Source organism: Microplitis demolitor, chromosome 9 (assembly GCF_026212275.2).
Source record: "Microplitis demolitor isolate Queensland-Clemson2020A chromosome 9, iyMicDemo2.1a, whole genome shotgun sequence".
NCBI classification, from domain to species: domain Eukaryota; kingdom Metazoa; phylum Arthropoda; class Insecta; order Hymenoptera; family Braconidae; genus Microplitis; species Microplitis demolitor.
In genome coordinates, this window is record NC_068553.1 from 18,957,494 (window position 1) to 18,978,184 (window position 20,691).

General features: G+C 27.8%; 2 protein-coding genes and 1 long non-coding RNA gene across 4 annotated transcripts; 1 reads left to right on the top strand and 2 right to left on the bottom strand.

Annotated features, from left to right (window-relative positions):
* The first annotated feature begins 74 nt into the window (after nucleotides 1–74).
* Nucleotides 75–3,001, top strand: LOC103579066 (telomere length regulation protein TEL2 homolog). Of its 2 annotated transcripts, none has more exons than XM_008560360.2 (2): nucleotides 75–165; nucleotides 229–3,001. In XM_008560360.2, exon 2 carries the CDS (start codon nucleotides 234–236, stop codon nucleotides 2,901–2,903), a length of 2,670 nt encoding a protein of 889 aa, XP_008558582.1. In that variant the 5' UTR covers nucleotides 75–165; nucleotides 229–233; the 3' UTR covers nucleotides 2,904–3,001. The 2 variants fall into 2 exon arrangements, with proteins under 2 accessions (XP_008558582.1, XP_053598017.1); XM_053742042.1 differs by having other exon boundaries at nucleotides 78–165; nucleotides 217–3,001.
* On the bottom strand, nucleotides 2,909–4,771 carry LOC103579067 (cysteine and histidine-rich domain-containing protein morgana). The gene is made up of 4 exons (XM_008560361.2): nucleotides 4,508–4,771; nucleotides 3,881–4,437; nucleotides 3,626–3,814; nucleotides 2,909–3,221 (listed from the first exon to the last, which is right to left on the bottom strand). Exons 1-4 carry the CDS (start codon nucleotides 4,581–4,583, stop codon nucleotides 3,027–3,029), a joined length of 1,017 nt encoding a protein of 338 aa, XP_008558583.1. The 5' UTR covers nucleotides 4,584–4,771; the 3' UTR covers nucleotides 2,909–3,026.
* A 1,639-nt stretch (nucleotides 4,772–6,410) lies between these two features.
* LOC128668586 (uncharacterized) lies at nucleotides 6,411–16,551 on the bottom strand. The gene is made up of 3 exons (XR_008404219.1): nucleotides 16,159–16,551; nucleotides 7,539–7,730; nucleotides 6,411–7,458 (listed from the first exon to the last, which is right to left on the bottom strand). It is a non-coding gene; the product is annotated as an uncharacterized LOC128668586 (long non-coding RNA).
* Between the last annotated feature and the right edge of the window lie 4,140 nt (nucleotides 16,552–20,691).

Here is a 20,691-nt window from a genome sequence, read left to right on the forward strand (position 1 = left end):
CAAGGCTATTAGCAAACTAAGGAAAAAAAAAAGTAAATTACATGGGGAATAAATAAATCAAAATTAATTGAGTCACCAAAATTTTCTGTTCTGTAAATATTAATTTTAATTTTATTATTAAAAACATTCGATGGCGCTTGATTTACAATTAATTTGAAAGCAAAAGTAAGTGAAATATAATTTCAGCTCATAATTTAAATATTTGTAATAAATAAGTTATTATTCCAGATACAATGGAGGCAGCTAAAAAGTTGCTCGAAACTCTAAATAGTTTTCAAGATTTAAATAACAGTGAATTTAAAAAACTCGAGGACCATGTGCTGGTTTATTTGAAATCCTTTCCTGTCATCGGGCTGCAAAATTTCACGAGTGATGTCAAAGTTGATAGATTCCTCCATGAAAGAATTATTGAAGGGGCACTGGCCCTTTTAGAAAAGTGTCCTGATGATACCCTAGTGTCTTTAGTGGACAAATTGATCCAAGCACCATTGTATCCGATGCTGCACGAGTCACTCCAAGTGCTAACAGATCACTTGAAAAAATCTACAGACATTAATTTTATTAATTTAATAACATCATTACTGGAAAAAATAATAAAAAGTGAGACTCTGTACTCGTCAATTATGACAGCTTGCAGACCAAAACCTCTGACAGCCATCGAGCAAACTGAATTTGATGAAAATTGGCGCAACTTTCTTCAGCTTTTGGTCTCACTGCCCCCACTGATAGCAAACAAAACTCAGGGAAACATCAGCAAGTATTTTTCTCTTGATGTTTACTCGAAAATAATTATTTACCACACAGCGCGTGCTGTCAAATTTTTAAATGACGTCTCCAGTGAATTCAATATCACCCCGAATGTGACATTAATTTCTCTGCTGATTAGCAAAAGCATCAGCAGCCTTGGCTCTGGTCACTTCGTCCACCTGCTAGATATTTTTATATCCTGGTCTCTAAAAAATCATAAAAATATAAGGGAATTAATTCACAAAATTTTGTGTAACCTGGAGAGATCATCCGTAGAAGCAGTTGCTACTTTACTGCTGAAGAGAATCAGCAACCCGAGTAATGTTGAGCTGATACTCGGGAATGTTCTGGTAAATGATCACTGGCGTTATGTCCTGACTGTTAAAATTCCACTGCTGTCTTGCCATGACAGTGATCAACTTATCAAAAATAATGTCTTCTATTTATCATCAGTTGGTGAGAAAAACCTGCTTGTTGATTTAGTCATAAAAATGATAAACATCTGGGGGGACAAAAGTTTTTTGAATCATTCGTCTTCAGATCATCATGAATTTATAAGTAAATTTATTGTATTATCAGTATTTAGATTAAAGGATCAGTTAACTAATACTCAGAAGGAACAGATTCAAAGACTGATATTTGACGGTACTCCAGCCCATTTACAATCAATGCTACCGGAGATCAGGACAATGGGAATGATAACTGGAGAACTTATTGTCGACATTTTGTCTGCTGATGCTCCCAAACTTAAGTATGACTACGATGAAGCTGCTCGAGTTATAGTTGATAAGTTCAAAAAATTAATTGCTGATAAAGATGATGAGGACTTGGTCTTTGATGGAGATGAAATAGTTCAAGATTTAGGTCATTCTTTTATTACCGAGAGGGAGAGAACCGGAACTGAGGAACGAGCTAAGGAAATTGATCCCCGGGTTGAAGAGATAAAAAATAAAAGTTATGACAAAGTTGTTGTTGATGATAATGATGATGATGATGATGAGTTAGATAGCGACGATGATTTGATTCCTTACGATATGTCCAATGACACGACTGAAATGGAAAAATTGAAACCTAGATATCTAAGGGATTTGAAATCTAATTTAATAAATTGCCAGGCTAATAATGATCCGGACAGATTTTCCGAGTCAATGAAAGCTGCTGAGGAATTGATAACTAAACAATTGCCGGGCGATGATAAGTCACTGGGACTTGAGCTGCTGAAGTTACTGATGACTATGAAGGAAGAAGTCCATACAGAAAACTTTCGACAGCTTAAATTAAACAGCTGCGTTGCTATCGTTCTAGTTTATCCAAAAGAATCTGCAGAGTTTTTGTGCTCGAGCTTCCACGAGGGACTGAGAATTTATTCTGTTGCTGACAGAATTTTTTTCCTTAATGTTCTGGCTGAGGCTGCTAGGAAATTGTCTAGGATTCAGGTAGAAAATAATGAAAATGTTGAACCTAAAAACAGAGAAGTCATCAAGAAGAATAAAAAGTCGAACAAGATATCGCTGGTTATTGAGATGGGAAAAAAATACGAGACATTGTACGACGATGACTTTGAAGTTTTTGATAATGACGATGAAGAAAGCAGTGACTGGGAAGAAATAGTACAGAGAAGAATAGAATCAAAGACCAGAAGATTTGCTCACGAGTCTAAGAGACCGAAGCTCACGGTAAATAAATTTAATGACGTCGCTCTTCATTTCTTCTATCCGCTTCTCTACGGAGTGATGAGCAAATCCGCGTATCTGTACAAACTTCCGGATCAGTTCGTCGACACAGAGAATATTCTGCTGATTGAATTTTTGAAAACGCTGTCAACGATAATGGTCGCCGCGGAAAACTGCGTATCTACTGGAAAGATCGCTCGCGACTTGTTGGAGTTGGCCTGGACACTGAGGTATCACGAGGAAGCTAAAGTCCGGCTCTGTGTGATAGAAAATATCGCTGCGGTGATCATCAGCTTGAAAAAAGAAAACTGTAGTTGGGAAATAGTCGAACTGCTGATGGAATCCAGGGCCTGGTTGATTGACGTCTCCGCAGACTCGGTACGAGGTGACCCCAATGCTAACTGCAGAAGCTTAGGAAGAAACGTCGTCGCGTTAATTGACTCTGTCATCTTGACGTTTAAAAATGAACAATCAAACTTGTAAATAAGTAACTTTTTTACAGCGTTTATTTACTGGTAAAACTTGAACAAAATGTAAAATATAAAATATTGTTATTTAATTGCATTGATGTATGGGCGTTATTTTGTGCTAATTATTTTATTTAAATCATAAGTCATTTAAATCCACGGCGTCGACTCTTTCGGCAATTGAATCTTTCTCTTCATTATTTGCTGTCTTCTCAGGCTCGCTGACTTCCCGGGGAATTTCAAGTTTCGACCACGAACTGGGTTCTGCTTTTTTTAATTTTATCTCCACTTTTGTTGGTAGCATCTGAACTGAACTGTTGTCGACATCAACGACCTGATAAATAATTTATATGTTAATGTAGCTGTTAATTTTACTAAGAGTCAGTCGAATTACAATAATGACGTTCTCAGACTATTCTCTCCCCCCATTTAAAAAAAAAATTCAATGATCTTGAACTGTCATAATTGTATTGGAATTTAATTAATTATTTAATTTAGAATTTTTTAATTTTATGGCTAAAAGTTACTCAACAAGTTTCGTTAAACTCTTAATTGTGATAAAAACTGAGTAATTTTTTAAAAATCTACCCCGGGAAAATTGCAATTACATTGTCCTTTTTGAATTAACGCTTCAATTATTTTTAAATAAAATTTTAATACCGCGACAGTTGAAAGTAATTGAATATTTTATAAAAATATCTGGCAAAGTCTGAGAATGTCTTAAAATAAAATACTTACTCCCCGTAATTCTACATCTAGATCATAGTATTTATTGTCTTCAGGAAAATATAATTGTACTGTCAACCTGACAGGGCTTAATTTAACAAACGATTTATTTGGATGATACTTTTTAGCAAATATCGAAACGACGACAAATGAACCCGTTTGATGCCAGTCCATTCTACATGGCGCTTTATTTCCCATACTCTATAAACAATCGATTAATTAATTAATTAAATAATGACTCTTTCAATTAATTAAATAGTAACCAACCTTAGCGACCCAAACATGACGACCTTCAGCACAACCAGGATGTTTTTCAAACTGATTAAAGTCGGTCATCTTTTTCCTCGGGCAGCAAGACCAGTACTTGAGACCCTCATGAAAAATAGGAATTCCTGGATGATGGATACATGGACTGTCATCCGAAGCAGCATCAGCATACGTTGCATTGCAGCCTCGGTTCTTACAGCTCTCCCCAATCTTGACAATTTTACTTTCCTGTACGCACGTGCTTCCGGAAATTAAAGATTTCACCTGCTCCATCAAAGAATCCGACACAGTTGCCTGGATATTTTTCTGCGGAGTGTCAAATCCTGGCCTCTCGATCGTCGTTTCGATGATTGGTGCTCGGTACTCGATTACTTCTGCTTTAGATTTATCAACCGCTGGCTTTACTGGTTCCGGAGGTTTCTCATTTGAATGATAAGATTTAGTGCAGCCTTTGATATTTAAAAATTCAGTGAAGTCTGTGCACTTTTTGTTGCAACACGACCATCCTTTGTAGGCATCATGAAATACTGGTACTCCAGGATGATGTAGACATGAATCTGTTTATTTTAAATAATAAATTACTACTCAAAAAAAAATTTATAAATTTAATTATAACAATAAACTCACCGGGATTGTTTTTATTTTCATCATATTCCTGGCCACAGCCACGATTATAACACAGTAATTTTTTTTCACTTGTCATATTTGTGAGAATAAATTGTTAGGAAATAAATATTTGAATCTGTACTTTATTTTTAGCAGATTGGATCTAAGCTTTTATAGTTTATTCGGAGCGAGAGGAGTTTTTAGAATATTCTGGATAATTCTAAGGCTAAAAATGTATCCTGTGTTGAATGAAATTAGCAGCAAATAATTTTACAGGTTAGTATTTGGAAAGAAATACCCGCCATCTTTTTAAATTGGATTGTCCTGGAGTATGAGTGTGAGTGTAGTCATGATAAAATTTTTAAATTTTAAATAAATGAATAGGGAATTAAAAAAATGAAATTTGAAAAACTGCGCAAATAGATTTTGCATTTATCTAAATATGCATTTTTTAATTTTTAATTTACTTGCATTTTGTTCATTTATTCTAAAATTTTTAAAAGTGACAGTTGTCATGATCCTGAAGTTAGCAGACAATTAGCAATTTTGAAATTTTTTTTTTTTTCCAAAATTAAATTAAAAAAAAAAAAAAACATGCACATGCAGAAAATTGAAAAAATTACATGTGCAAACCGATGATTAAAAATTTTTCAGGATTGCACGCAAGGTTTCCAATTACGTCTACCCAAATTGACTTATAGCTAAAAGTAAATGGAACATGAGCCGAAATTTCAAATAGAAAATCAACCCGAAATGCGCATGCGCAAAAATTTAAAAATACAAAGCGGGTGTCTAATTAAAAGTTCTTTGCATATATATATATATCTAAATTTTGTTATATTTATTTGTAGGTATTATTTTTTTTTACTTACCTGTATTTACGTGTGTAACTTATTCTTCATAATTAAATTTACTTTCGTTTTTTAAAAAACGGTTATTTTTATTTGTAAAATTAAATATTTAATTAAAAATAAGGGAATGGTTTTTAAAAAATAAAAAAAAAATATAATTAATAGCAATTGAAATGAAAATTTATTATTAACAAAACCAAGTGACTGAGGACAGATTTTTTACATACATACTCTCCTAAATAAGAAAACATGTACAACGTTATCAATGCGCATGCGCGAACATTTAAAAATTTAGGCAATTTATTGATGATAATTTGTTCTCTTTTTTTTTATTTCTTTTTTATTTATTACGATTAAATATATGTATGTATATAATAATAATATATGTATGTATATATTATTTAGACATATTTATTTATATAAATATACATTAATAAATAAAATATTATATTTAAAATAAAGGAAAAGCATTTTCTTATTTAAACCAGAATTACTCAATATAAAAGAATTTTAATTAATTAATATAAAAAAAAACTACTAAAAACAATATTCTATTACTCATGCGCAAATATTTAAAAAAATACAAAAATTTCTCAGAAACATTCGGTAGAGATTTTTCATTTCTTTTTATACTATATATTTATAATTTAATTAGTATGAATATTAATATTTGCTTCTTTACTATAATATTCATTTTCTGTACGAAAAACATCGTTCAGGAAATAAATACTTTTGTAAAGAAGAAGATGAAAAATATAAATAATATTGAAGAAAAAAGAGAAAATTATAGCATATATTTTTCTTGATTTTCCATAATTTTTTTTTTTTTGTTTATTTGATGGCATTAATGTTTATTATTCTTTTTACTTACCTGTATTTATAAGAATTCTTCTGGTTCGTTTTAATTATATGGATTTTTCACTTTCTTATAAATATACTTAATTCTATTTATAATCTAAATATTTAATTAAAAATAAAGGGAAGGTTATTTTTTTCATTCATAAATGCTCGATTAAAAATAATAAATATTAAAATTTATTATTTAAAAAAAAAAAAAAAAAAAGCGGCTGAGGACCGACTTCCTATACTGTGCGCATTCACCTACAATTGTATTTGTTTAGAAATACAATTGTACTGGTCTAAGCTATTTTCTTTTGGTAGAAAGAAAATAGCCCGTTTGGGAAACCTCGACACCGATAAAATACTCCGATAAAAATCCGATAGACCCGGAATCTATCGGTTTAAATCGGAGGTTTTTACCAGTGAAAAAACCCGACCAACACAGTGATCACTCGATTGGTGACCAAAAAAAAGCTAAATAAAAAATACAAATACAAAATAATATACATTACATAATTGACAAAGTAAATACATAAACAAAAAATAGAAATACAAAATATTATACATTACATAATTAACAAAATAAATATATAAAAAAACATACAGAATAAAATTTTATAAATAAAATTTCTTAAAATTAAGACTTAATAATAATAAAAATAATAATAATAATAATATCCGGGCACGGATATCTCAATAAATAAAATCACATTCATTCATCATACACTTAAATTTATAGTAAATTATATTCATACAGACTTAAAAGTAAAAGGGAATGGGAATAAAAAGAGGTAAAATTAAATTAAATAAAAGCAAATCAAACCATGCAGTCAAACCCAAATACGAAAAAACACACTTAAAATTAAAGGGAGGTGGGAAAAAAGGATAAAATTAAATTAAATATAAATAAACCAAACCATGCGATCAGACCCGAATAAAATAAAATAAAACAAGCAAGCACATGCTAAGCAATAAAAACATGCCACTCATACTCATTCTTATAAAATAAAAATATAAATTAAATTCTTAAATTATAAATCACTTTTATAGCATCCATCGCACTCATACCTGAACAAAATAATTATTTAAAACTATTTACAATTACACTAAACTTAACTAAATAAATATAAAAAATACAAATTAATAATAAATAATAAAAATAAATAATTAAATTAATTAAATAAATAATTGGTCTTCTTCTTGGTCCTGGTCCTCCTTCTCCTGGTCTCGGTATTCCTTGGCACCCGTGGATATCCTCATTCTCGTTGACTGGATCTGAAACTAAAATATATATCCCAATAGATTAAATACAGGGATACATATTTATGAAAAAAATAAAAGATTTGAAAATAAATATCCACCAGAAAAAAAAATTAAAGCAGCGGTGTGTCCTTGGCTCGGCAACACCTTGTCCTCAATGTTTAGCAACATCACTGTCCAAAAAATTATTCTGGTCCTTATAGGCCAGTCATGTCATTAGATTCCATTGGACTCTAGATTAGACACGTCATCAAAGATATAGGAAAAAAATCATCCAAATCATATACCTAAACCTGAAATAAAAAAATTGAAAAGAAAAAAAAAGAAATTAATCGCCCAATAACGTCAATAAGGTAAGGATTAAGTAAGTCCCCGGAATCTTGAAAAATATGCTAAAAAAAATAAGAAAATAATTATACGCCTAAACCTGAACAAAAAAATAATTTATAAAATTTAAACAATTCATGACGAGGTTCCGTAACCTTGAGAAATCTATTTGAAAAAATCATATTTCTAAACCTAAAAAAAATTCCTAAAAAACAAAAGAAGAAAGATAAAAAATCAACTAATCGGAAAGGGGTTCGCGTATCTAGTTTTTTTTTTTTTTTTTTTTTTTTTCTAAATAATAATTAAAATGCTATCAAAACTGAACCATATGTATGCATTAGGCCACCAGCTAATCAATAAATCGAATCCCCGTATTGATCGCACACAAAAGTCACTATAAAATCATACCGTTATGATATCATCAATAAAACCATTGCAGTCAATATTAATATCAATTGTGCAATGTGACCTGCCAGGGCCAATTACACTATCATTATAGAATGATAATGGTATTGATATTAATTATGACAGAAACAATAATATTGATAATACCGATAACAATATGATATTTATAGATTTTCTTCGCGTATACGACCAATGAGGATCGACATCGATCAAACCGGAGGGTTATGCGTACCAGTCCAGAAGATCAGCATAGATTAAAAATTGAAATTTAAAAACTATGAAGTAACTTGACTAATTGCAATAAACTAATTCATTGAAAAAAAACGTGACTCTAAAATCAATGACTCTACTTTTGCAAAAATGACTCTAATCAAAGTGGCTCTACTTTCAAAAAACTACTGACTCTACTTCTAATAAATTGACGTTAAATTGAATGACTCTACTTTTTTAAAAATGACGTTAAATTAAATGACTCTACTTTTATAAAAAATGACGCGAATTGAATGACGATAAAAAAAAAGGTGGGGATAAATGAGCATTTACAATAAAATACTTAAAAGAAGTTGAAAATAAAAAAAAAAACTCTAAACAAAGTGGCTCTACTTTCAAATAACTATTGACTCTACTTCTATCAAATTGACGTTAAATTAAATGACTCTACTTTTGTAAAAAATGACGCGAATTAAATGACGATAAAAAAATTAAAAATAAATGAGCATTTACAATAAAATACTTAAAAGAGGTTGAAAATAAAAAAAAAAAAACTCTAAACAAAGTGGCTCTACTTTCAAAAAACTACTGACTCTACTTCTATCAAATTGACGTTAAATTAAATGACTCTACTTTTTTAAAAATGACGTTAAATTAAATGACTCTACTTTTATAAAAAATGACGCGAATTAAACGATGATAAAAAAAAGGTGGGGATAAATGAGCATTTACATGAAATTGATTAATTGTAATGGAAACCCCTTTTGATCATATACAAAAGTCACTATAAAATCACATCGTTATGATATCATCAATAAAACCATTGCAGTCAATATTAATATCAATTGTGCAATGCGACCTGCCAGGGTCAATTACACTATCATTATAGAATGATAATGGTATTGATATTAATTATGACAGAAACAATAATATTGATAATACCGATAACAATATGATATTTATAGATTTTCTTCGCGTATACGACCAATGAGGATCGAAATCGATTAAAAATTAAAATTGGAAAAATTATCGCGTAACCTGACAAAATGCCAGGTCTCTATTATTTGGGAAGACGAAAACTGACTCTACTACTGCAAAAATTACTCTAATAAAATATTAAAAAAAAAAAAATAACTCTACTTTTTTAAAATAACGCGAATTAAATGACGATAAAAAAATTAAAAATAAATGAGCATTTACAATAAAATACTTAAATGAAGTTAAAAATAAAAAAAAAACTCTAAACAAAGTGACTCTACTTTCAAAAAACTACTGACTCTATTTCTAAAAAATTGACGTTAAATTAAATGACTCTACTTTTTTAAAAATGACGCGAATTAAATGACTATAAAAAAATTAAAAATAAATGAGCATTTACAATAAAATACTTAAATGAAGTTAAAAATAAAAAAAAACTCTAAACAAAGTGGCTCTACTTTCAAAAAACTACTGACTCTATTTCTAAAAAATTGACGTTAAATTAAATGACTCTACTTTTTTAAAAATGACGCGAATTAAATGACGATAAAAAAATTAAAAATAAATGAGCATTTACAATAAAATACTTAAATGAAGTTAAAAATAAAAAAAAAACTCTAAACAAAGTGACTCTACTTTCAAAAAACTACTGACTCTATTTCTAAAAAATTGACGTTAAATTAAATGACTCTACTTTTTTAAAAATGACGCGAATTAAATGACTATAAAAAAATTAAAAATAAATGAGCATTTACAATAAAATACTTAAATGAAGTTAAAAATAAAAAAAAACTCTAAACAAAGTGGCTCTACTTTCAAAAAACTACTGACTCTATTTCTAAAAAATTGACGTTAAATTGAATGACTCTACTTTTTTAAAAATGACGCGAAATAAATGACGATAAAAAAATTAGGAGTAAATGAGCATTTACATTAAATTAATTAATTAAAGTTAAAAATTCAAAAAACTGGCTCTAATTCAAGTGACTCTACTCTCAGAAAAATACTGATTCTACTTTTATGAAAATTGACGCTAAATTTTATGACTCGACTGTTTAAAAAATAACGCGAATTAAGTAAGGATAAAAAATCTTAAACGTAAATAAGCAGTTGCATAAAATTAATTAATTTAAATAAAAACTATTGAAAACTGACGCTACTCAAAATGACGCTAATTCTGTAAAAATGACTCTAATGTAAGTGACCGTAAAAAAATGACTTTAATTTGAATTTCTCTAGATTTATGAAATTGAAGTTAAAAAACAAAAAATTATTGGGGTGCGAATACATGTGTGATAAAAAAAAAAAAAGTGTAGGTGTGTTTTCTGTCGGAGAATAATAAAAACTACATAATATATTGCCATCAAAACTGAACCGTATGCGTAGCATTAGGCCACCAGCCAATCGATAAATCGAATCCCCGTTTTGATCGCACACAAAAGTCACTATAAAATCACATCGTTACGATATCATCAATAAAACCATTGCAGTCAATATTAATATCAATTGTGCAATGTGACCTGCTAGGGCCACTTACACTATCACTATCTCACTCATAAAGTGGTAATGATATTGTTATTAATTATGACAACAACAATAATAATGATAACACCAGTAACAACATGATAATGATAGATTTTCTTATAGCATGCGACCAATAAGGACCGACATCGATCGAACCGGAGGGTTATGCGTACCAGCCCAGAAGATCAGGATATATATTATAAAAAAAAACTAACAATTAAAGAACGCGACAGCCTGACCTAGTGCCAAGGCTCTTTTATTTACGCGGAAATACTATTTGAATTAAATTAATTAAAAAAAAAAAAAAACCCGATTTTTACAGTGACTCTAATCAAATTAATACTACATGCAAGCAGTGCTAACGAGTAAACTAAAGAATCTACGGCTAATTGACACCTGATTGAGTGCCAGTTGTATTTTTTAATTTAAATCTACATTTAATGAATTTAAGAAAAAAAATTGGGGTGTAGATTGGTGTGTGGAGAAAAGTCGCCGTAAGCGAGGTTGTGAGTAACCTCGACTATACGGCGACGTGTGGGGTGAGACTCGATTTCATTAAAAATGAACAGAGTCTCAAAAGGTGGTGTGTAAGTGGGAGTGTAAGAGATAAAGAAAAAAAAGAGTTGAAGCTAAAGAAAACCCAAAGCAAAATTGATTCTAATTTAAAAACCCCTGGACCAGTAACTTAAATATCTAAAAAAACCGTGACTCTAATACTCGAATTAAAAAAAAAAAAAAGGGTAAAGTGTGTGATGAATGAAAGAGTAAATGAGTGGTGGAGTTACCACTCATTAAGAAGAAAGAGGTGGGATGACTCTAATTTAAAAAAAAAAAAAACGCCGAATTATTTAATTAATCTACTCCCCCGATCAGTCTAGTGACATCAAAACCCCCGTCCTATATAATATTCCCCTCCTATAATAACTAACTTATTAACTAACGCCGCAAAAAGTGACTCTAATTAACTAATTAATTAAAAAATGAAAAATATACACCGCTCTACAGACACTTAAACACTTAAAAAAGAAAAGATTTGATCAGAAAAATTTTTAATGAATTGAGACCGGCACCCAAATCGCACCCGGGTACTCAAAGGGTGGGACAGAATAATTCATTAAAAATTAAAACTGATCAGGGAAAATTTCTTTTTTCAGCTTTTTATTCATTAAAAAAGAAAAAAAATAAATTTTTTTAAATTTTTAATGCATAAAAAAATATTTTATATACGCTGCTATGGTTGGCCACCCATAACAGCGTAACAATATTTTTCGCCTTTAAGATCTATAGAGCGGTTCAGACTCTAATTCGCGTGAATTTAAATCTAAATAAATTATAAGAACCAAATGTCCTTATAATCCCTAACACCCATAAACCCCCTCCCAGCTAAATCACTAGACCAATATCCCATTTCGCGGACAAAACCCAACGCGAATTAATTATTTAAAAAAAAAAAAGGGTAAGAGTGGTGGTATAGAAAGAGAAAGAGATGAGTTAGGGAAGGGATGGTTGACTCTAAAATTAAACGCGTGATTCTACTGAGAGAATACTCTCAACAAAAAACCTATTACTGGTCCACTAATTAATCTAATTACCCCCATTAAAAAATTAAAAACTAAGCAAAAAATAGAAGAGATAGAGAGAGAGAGAGTTGGGTACGCAAAATGCGTGTGTATGTGTGTGAGATGGGTAGAAAAAAAGTTGTGTTGAAATTATCAACAGCAGAAGGCTATTGATAACAAATCAATCTACACCCCAATGTTAAATAAAAAATAAAAATATTATAGTTATTCAATTTATAAGAAATGAAAAAAAAAAAAAGTTTACTCGGTTAGCACTGCTTGTGATTCTAATGACTCTAATTTAAATGAATTATAATAAAAAAAAAAAAAAAAAAAAAAAAAAAGTTGGCGCTAAATGTGTAAAAATCTAACTTTAATAAAATGTAGGTGACTCTAATTTTAAAAAGCTAATGTGTATTTTTATGTATGTATTCACACCCCAATAATAAATATATTAATTAAATTATTAAATGATTTCGCGAATGTTATTGATTCTACTGATTAATACGTAAAATTAACGTGAAAGACTCGACTTTTATTTAAAAAAACTGAATTTAATGCAAATGACTCGACTTTTAATTTTAAAAAACTGATTTAATTATGGATGACTCGACGTTAATTTAAAAAAAACTAAATTTTAAACAAATGACTCGACTTTTATTCAATAAAACTAAATTTCATGTAAATGCTCGGTTTCAATCTGAAGTAAACTAAATTTAATGCAAATGACTCGACTTTTATTTAAAGAAACTGATTTAATTACGAATGACTCGACGTTAATTAAAAAAAACTAAATTTTAAGCAAATGACTCGACTTTTATTCAATAAAACTAAATTTCATGTAAATGCTCGGTTTCAATCTGAAGTAAACTAAATTTAATGCAAATGACTCGAATTTTATTTAAAGAAACTGATTTAATTACGAATGACTCGACGTTAATTAAAAAAAACTAAATTTTAAGCAAATGACTCGACTTTTATTCAATAAAACTAAATTTCATGTAAATGCTCGGTTTCAATCTGAAGTAAACTAAATTTAATGCAAATGACTCGAATTTTATTTAAAGAAACTGATTTAATTACGAATGACTCGACGTTAATTAAAAAAAACTAAATTTTAAGCAAATGACTCGACTTTTATTCAATAAAACTAAATTTCATGTAAATGCTCGGTTTCAATCTGAAGTAAACTAAATTTAATGCAAATGACTCGAATTTTATTTAAAGAAACTGATTTAATTACGAATGACTCGACGTTAATTAAAAAAAACTAAATTTTAAGCAAACGACTCGACTTTTATTCAATAAAACTAAATTTCATGTAAATGCCCGGTTTCAATCTGAAGTAAACTAAATTTAATGCAAATGACTCGAATTTTATTTAAAGAAACTGATTTAATTACGAATGACTCGACGTTAATTAAAAAAAACTAAATTTTAAGCAAATGACTCGACTTTTATTCAATAAAACTAAATTTCATGTAAATGCTCGGTTTCAATCTGAAGTAAACTAAATTTAATGCAAATGACTCGAATTTTATTTAAAGAAACTGATTTAATTACGAATGACTCGACGTTAATTAAAAAAAACTAAATTTTAAGCAAATGACTCGACTTTTATTCAATAAAACTAAATTTCATGTAAATGCTCGGTTTCAATCTGAAGTAAACTAAATTTAATGCAAATGACTCGAATTTTATTTAAAGAAACTGATTTAATTACGAATGACTCGACGTTAATTAAAAAAAACTAAATTTTAAGCAAATGACTCGACTTTTATTCAATAAAACTAAATTTCATGTAAATGCTCGGTTTCAATCTGAAGTAAACTAAATTTAATGCAAATGACTCGAATTTTATTTAAAGAAACTGATTTAATTACGAATGACTCGACGTTAATTAAAAAAAACTAAATTTTAAGCAAATGACTCGACTTTTATTCAATAAAACTAAATTTCATGTAAATGCTCGGTTTCAATCTGAAGTAAACTAAATTTAATGCAAATGACTCGAATTTTATTTAAAGAAACTGATTTAATTACGAATGACTCGACGTTAATTAAAAAAAACTAAATTTTAAGCAAATGACTCGACTTTTATTCAATAAAACTAAATTTCATGTAAATGCTCGGTTTCAATCTGAAGTAAACTAAATTTAATGCAAATGACTCGAATTTTATTTAAAGAAACTGATTTAATTACGAATGACTCGACGTTAATTAAAAAAAACTAAATTTTAAGCAAATGACTCGACTTTTATTCAATAAAACTAAATTTCATGTAAATGCTCGGTTTCAATCTGAAGTAAACTAAATTTAATGCAAATGACTCGAATTTTATTTAAAGAAACTGATTTAATTACGAATGACTCGACGTTAATTAAAAAAAACTAAATTTTAAGCAAATGACTCGACTTTTATTCAATAAAACTAAATTTCATGTAAATGCTCGGTTTCAATCTGAAGTAAACTAAATTTAATGCAAATGACTCGAATTTTATTTAAAGAAACTGATTTAATTACGAATGACTCGACGTTAATTAAAAAAAACTAAATTTTAAGCAAATGACTCGACTTTTATTCAATAAAACTAAATTTCATGTAAATGCTCGGTTTCAATCTGAAGTAAACTAAATTTAATGCAAATGACTCGAATTTTATTTAAAGAAACTGATTTAATTACGAATGACTCGACGTTAATTAAAAAAAACTAAATTTTAAGCAAATGACTCGACTTTTATTCAATAAAACTAAATTTCATGTAAATGCTCGGTTTCAATCTGAAGTAAACTAAATTTAATGCAAATGACTCGAATTTTATTTAAAGAAACTGATTTAATTACGAATGACTCGACGTTAATTAAAAAAAACTAAATTTTAAGCAAACGACTCGACTTTTATTCAATAAAACTAAATTTCATGTAAATGCTCGGTTTCAATCTGAAGTAAACTAAATTTAATGCAAATGACTCGAATTTTATTTAAAGAAACTGATTTAATTACGAATGACTCGACGTTAATTAAAAAAAACTAAATTTTAAGCAAATGACTCGACTTTTATTCAATAAAACTAAATTTCATGTAAATGCTCGGTTTCAATCTGAAGTAAACTAAATTTAATGCAAATGACTCGAATTTTATTTAAAGAAACTGATTTAATTACGAATGACTCGACGTTAATTAAAAAAAACTAAATTTTAAGCAAACGACTCGACTTTTATTCAATAAAACTAAATTTCATGTAAATGCCCGGTTTCAATCTGAAGTAAACTAAATTTAATGCAAATGACTCGAATTTTATTTAAAGAAACTGATTTAATTACGAATGACTCGACGTTAATTAAAAAAAACTAAATTTTAAGCAAATGACTCGACTTTTATTCAATAAAACTAAATTTCATGTAAATGCTCGGTTTCAATCTGAAGTAAACTAAATTTAATGCAAATGACTCGAATTTTATTTAAAGAAACTGAATTTAATGCAAATGACTCGACTTTTAATTTTAAAAAACTGATTTAATTATGAATGACTCGACATTAATTTAAAAAAACTAAATTTAATTTAAATGACTCGACTTATCACGACAGGAATGAATTTAATTAAAAAAAAAAAAAAAGATACGGAACCAGAGATAAAAATTAAAAAGTGAAATAAAATAAATAGATAATAATGGAGAAGAGAAAAGAGAGTGACAGATAGTGAAAAACAATAACAAACCTCAACAGGGAAATAACTTTATTTCCCTGCCGAACGATGCCAGATGATCAACTGGTAGGTTGACAACTAGCAGCTCCTTGAGGTAGGTCAGTGTTCTTCAGTCTCGTCCTTCCTTCCAGTCAAGGCGTCAGAAAGAATTTTTCATCGTTGAAATCCATTGGAAATCTATTTAAAAAATATCACTTTTTAATTAAAAAAAAATACTGTTGATTTTTGTATTTTATTATTTAGACGAAAAAATTATAAAAAAAAAAATATGATTTCAACTTGCGAAAACGCCAGTTGAAAAAAAAAAAATTTAATTTTAAAACTACTAGTAATGACTTTAAGAAAAAAAAAAAAATCAACAGTATTTTTTCAAATAGTTGGACACACCGACTACGATGACTACACATCGGATGTCGGGTGCCAACTGACCCTTTTGCCCCTTGACCTGAGCCCTCTCACTTCATCCCCTCTTTCCCCCTCTCACTACTCACCCTGCGCAGTAGACGATTTTACAGTATGAACTTTTTTTCTGCGCAGGTAGAAGGAGATCTCCCCGAACTACCCCCCTATCGCTGCCTACGTGACCTGACCCTCTTCCCCCGTCCCCGCAACCCCCTTGTCCAAAAAAAGCTGATGCAACAATTTTTAAAATGAAATAATTTTATTAATTTTAATAAAATCTTTATGTTTTTTACATTAAAATGCATTGATTTTTATAAATCAATATTAATACAACCCCATTCACTCAAATTCAAATGATTATCATGAATGCAAACACCTTTAAAAGGTGATTAAAAAGTTAAAACTATCAGAAAATGCGCTTCATTTATTATTAAATATAATTATTATGCATCTAGATATTTTATACATATAATAAAATAACTTGCGATCAAGTCTCGAGTCTTATTTCAATCAAAATCTTTTTTTTTTTTGTTAATTAAAATAAAGTTATTTGCATTACTTTTATTTTCTATCAACTAAATTTTTAATTTAAAAAATCTTACGCGAGAATATGCCGCGCGTCTCTCAGTGCGCATGCGATCTTAATTGTAAACTCACCCAAAAAATCAGTCGTTTCTTGAAGAAAACCGCTGTCATAAGTTATAAAGTTAATTATTAATTCTTAATTATAAATTTCTGAGGGTTTATTTAATGAAATTATTCGTGTGTCAATCAAATTGCTTGTAAAGACATTAAAATAAGATTCGGATAAACATCAGTAGCCACAGTGCTGTCAACAATCTAACCTAATGTTGTTTGTCCATAATAATTAATTTAATTAATTAAAAATATCACAGAAAGTAAGTAATAATTTAACATTCAACTGATTTAAAATATATTTTTTATTTTTCTTCAATATACTCGAGTTACAGTCATTTTTTCTTTTATTAATTACATACAAATTACAATATTTATTTACTGTCTTTCTTCATCCTGATGAGTGAAAAAATATTTTATACTTTTATATTTAAATAATTAAAACACATAAATTTATTACTCGCTACTAAATATTTAATAATATTAATCTTTATTTCAGATCTGCAAGCAAAAAATAATAAATCACGAGATCAATGCATATTTTTTTTAAGTAGATGTCCTTTTATACTTTTGGATGAAAAAAAAAAGTATTAAGTGAAAAAACAAGCGCTATATAACTGTCTACATTTATTCAGATGATGGAATTAATGTTGAAAAGTGACGATGATCAATCAAAAATTTTCTACGTCCAAGACAAGAAACTCATTTCTTTTAGAAGTAAAAATTTATTTCGAAATAGCGTGGCATATTTTTGCAAGAGATTTTTACAAAAACCAATAAAGATAATATTTTTCTCTTCCATGAAATTAATTTATGCCGCACTCGAATGCTGATAATTGTTTAAATTTATACGTTCAATTATTGATTATTAATGACTCATCTGTTCATTATTATCTCTTACAATTATTGTTATTATTATGTCAATTATTTTATTATCGATTCGCACGTTTGTATAATTGATATTAATTACTTTATTAATTAATTCAAGTGTTTGAAAAAACAAATAAAACATAACGAATATTATTTTTAAAAAAATCCTTCACTATTTATTTTAAAAGTGTCCACGATTTATTATCTTTAAATATTATTAAATATTATCACTTATTATTACTTGTAATCACGTGACGAGTGTAAGAATATCTTTCATAAGTTCATGATAATGAATTTAACGTCACGTTAACTTTGATAAAAAAATTTAGATATCAATTTATATTTTTCTTTCAATCATTAATTCGTTAGTATAATCATTAGATAGTTTTTTACTCGAGTTATTAAGTCATTTTCAGAAAAAATCACTTTCAAGTAAATGATTTCCTTTATTTGACGATAAGACAAAATAAATTAAAAAAAATAATAAATAGCAAATCAATTCATCCAATTTATTTGCTGCTACAAAATCAAACTCAATCTCTTGAAGCAGCTGTTACAATTTGTCTTTAATGTAATCTAATTTATTATTATTTTTCTCTCGATTAAGAATAGATAAAAAAAATTTTAAAATGACATTAAATCAAGATTAATTATTTATTAATATACATATTTTCTTTGTAATTATAATTATAATTGCAGATATTTCTTTTTTAATTAAAAAAATTGATAAATGTTTGTATTTATTATTTTTATAAAATTTATTTTAAAAAAAGTATAATAATAAATCTTTAATATCGAAGATTGAGACAACGTAAAAGCAGTAGCTGATGTTAAGTGAAAAGAAAAGAGGCTTGATAATTGTAATTAAATGTTTGAATGAAAATTTTGTGACGTTAGAAAAATATTTCTTAAAACAATCGGTAGAATACCTCCATTGTAGAAAGCAATAATTAATAATTAGCCTTGAAATATTAATCAAGCTAATTGTCAATTGTAAAACGCCAATTAGGAATACCAAGAACAAAAGTTGTTGTTAATATTCAATATATTATTAATTGATATAAATCTTATGATAACTTATTAAATATAGAAAAAAAAGGAAAAAAAACTTATAAGACTGATCCGATAAATGTACAGTGTAAAGAATTTATCAATGTCCAGATATATAGAGTTATTATATAAATATAAAAGAATTCTTTCGTTGTCTTTATGATTATTTTAATAATTATTATTGTAGAATTTAATTTTTAAAAACTTATAATTAATAATTTTTATTGTCCGTTAGTTTTTAAATGTTATTTAGTGTACAGATTTATATAATTATAAGATCATGGATAAAAATTTACAAAAAAACCAATGATATATATTATTTAAATTCAGTTTTGTCAAAAATCTTAATGGAAATGTCTATATTGCGCTAATGCGATCAGAGAAATACTTGATTTTATTAATTACAGTGAATTGATTGTTAACTAATACTTTTTTTTCGATACTTAAACTATTTATACATCTGTATTTCAATTTATCGTCCCCAGAGATTAAAATATTCGAAATAAAAAAAATTAGAATAGAAAATATTAAATTTGTTTTCTTTTAAATCGTTATTGAACAAGAATAACAAACAATAAAATGCGACTAGACATTTATAATATACATGGATAATAATAATAATAAAGAATTCAATAATAATTCTACTTATAAACGGTATTGTTTATATTTAAATATATAAATTATAAATTGATAATTTAGCAATGACTTTGTACATCTTTTTTGTTGTGTTGATGAAATGACTATTGTTGTGTCTCTTAGTGAAAAAATCCCTTTGATTTGGTGGGCAATGTAAAAATGGACGTCTACTTAAAAAAAATATGCATTGATCTCGTGATTTATTATTTTTTGCTTGCAGATCTGAAATAAAGATTAATATTATTAAATATTTAGTAGCGAGTAATAAATTTATGTGTTTTAATTATTTAAATATAAAAGTATAAAATATTTTTTCACTCATCAGGATGAAGAAAGACAGTAAATAAATATTGTAATTTGTATGTAATTAATAAAAGAAAAAATGACTGTAACTCGAGTATATTGAAGAAAAATAAAAAATATATTTTAAATCAGTTGAATGTTAAATTATTACTTACTTTCTGTGATATTTTTAATTAATTAAATTAATTATTATGGACAAACAACATTAGGTTAGATTGTTGACAGCACTGTGGCTACTGATGTTTATCCGAATCTTATTTTAATGTCTTTACAAGCAATTTGATTGACACACGAATAATTTCATTAAATAAACCCTCAGAAATTTATAATTAAGAATTAATAATTAACTTTATAACTTATGACAGCGGTTTTCTTCAAGAAACGACTGATTTTTTGGGTGAGTTTACAATTAAGATCGCATGCGCACTGAGAGACGCGCGGCATATTCTCGCGGAAGATTTTTTAAATTAAAAATTTAGTTGATAGAAAATAAAAGTAATGCAAATAACTTTATTTTAATTAACAAAAAAAAAAAAGATTTTGATTGAAATAAGACTCGAGACTTGATCGCAAGTTATTTTATTATATGTATAAAATATCTAGATGCATAATAATTATATTTAATAATAAATGAAGCGCATTTTCTGA

Excerpts from the sequence above, each read along its gene's own strand:
- LOC103579066 (XM_008560360.2), top strand. The coding sequence starts at position 234 with ATGGAGGCAGCTAAAAAGTTGCTCGAAACTCTAAATAGTTTTCAAGAT.
- LOC103579067 (XM_008560361.2), bottom strand. The coding sequence starts at position 4,583 with ATGACAAGTGAAAAAAAATTACTGTGTTATAATCGTGGCTGTGGCCAG. Across the intron at positions 4,438-4,507 it reads TGAAAATAAAAACAATCCCG|ATTCATGTCTACATCATCCT; the intron begins GTGAGTTTATTG and ends TAAAATAAACAG. Across the intron at positions 3,222-3,625 it reads TAGATGTAGAATTACGGGGA|GTCGTTGATGTCGACAACAG; the intron begins GTAAGTATTTTA and ends ATTATTTATCAG.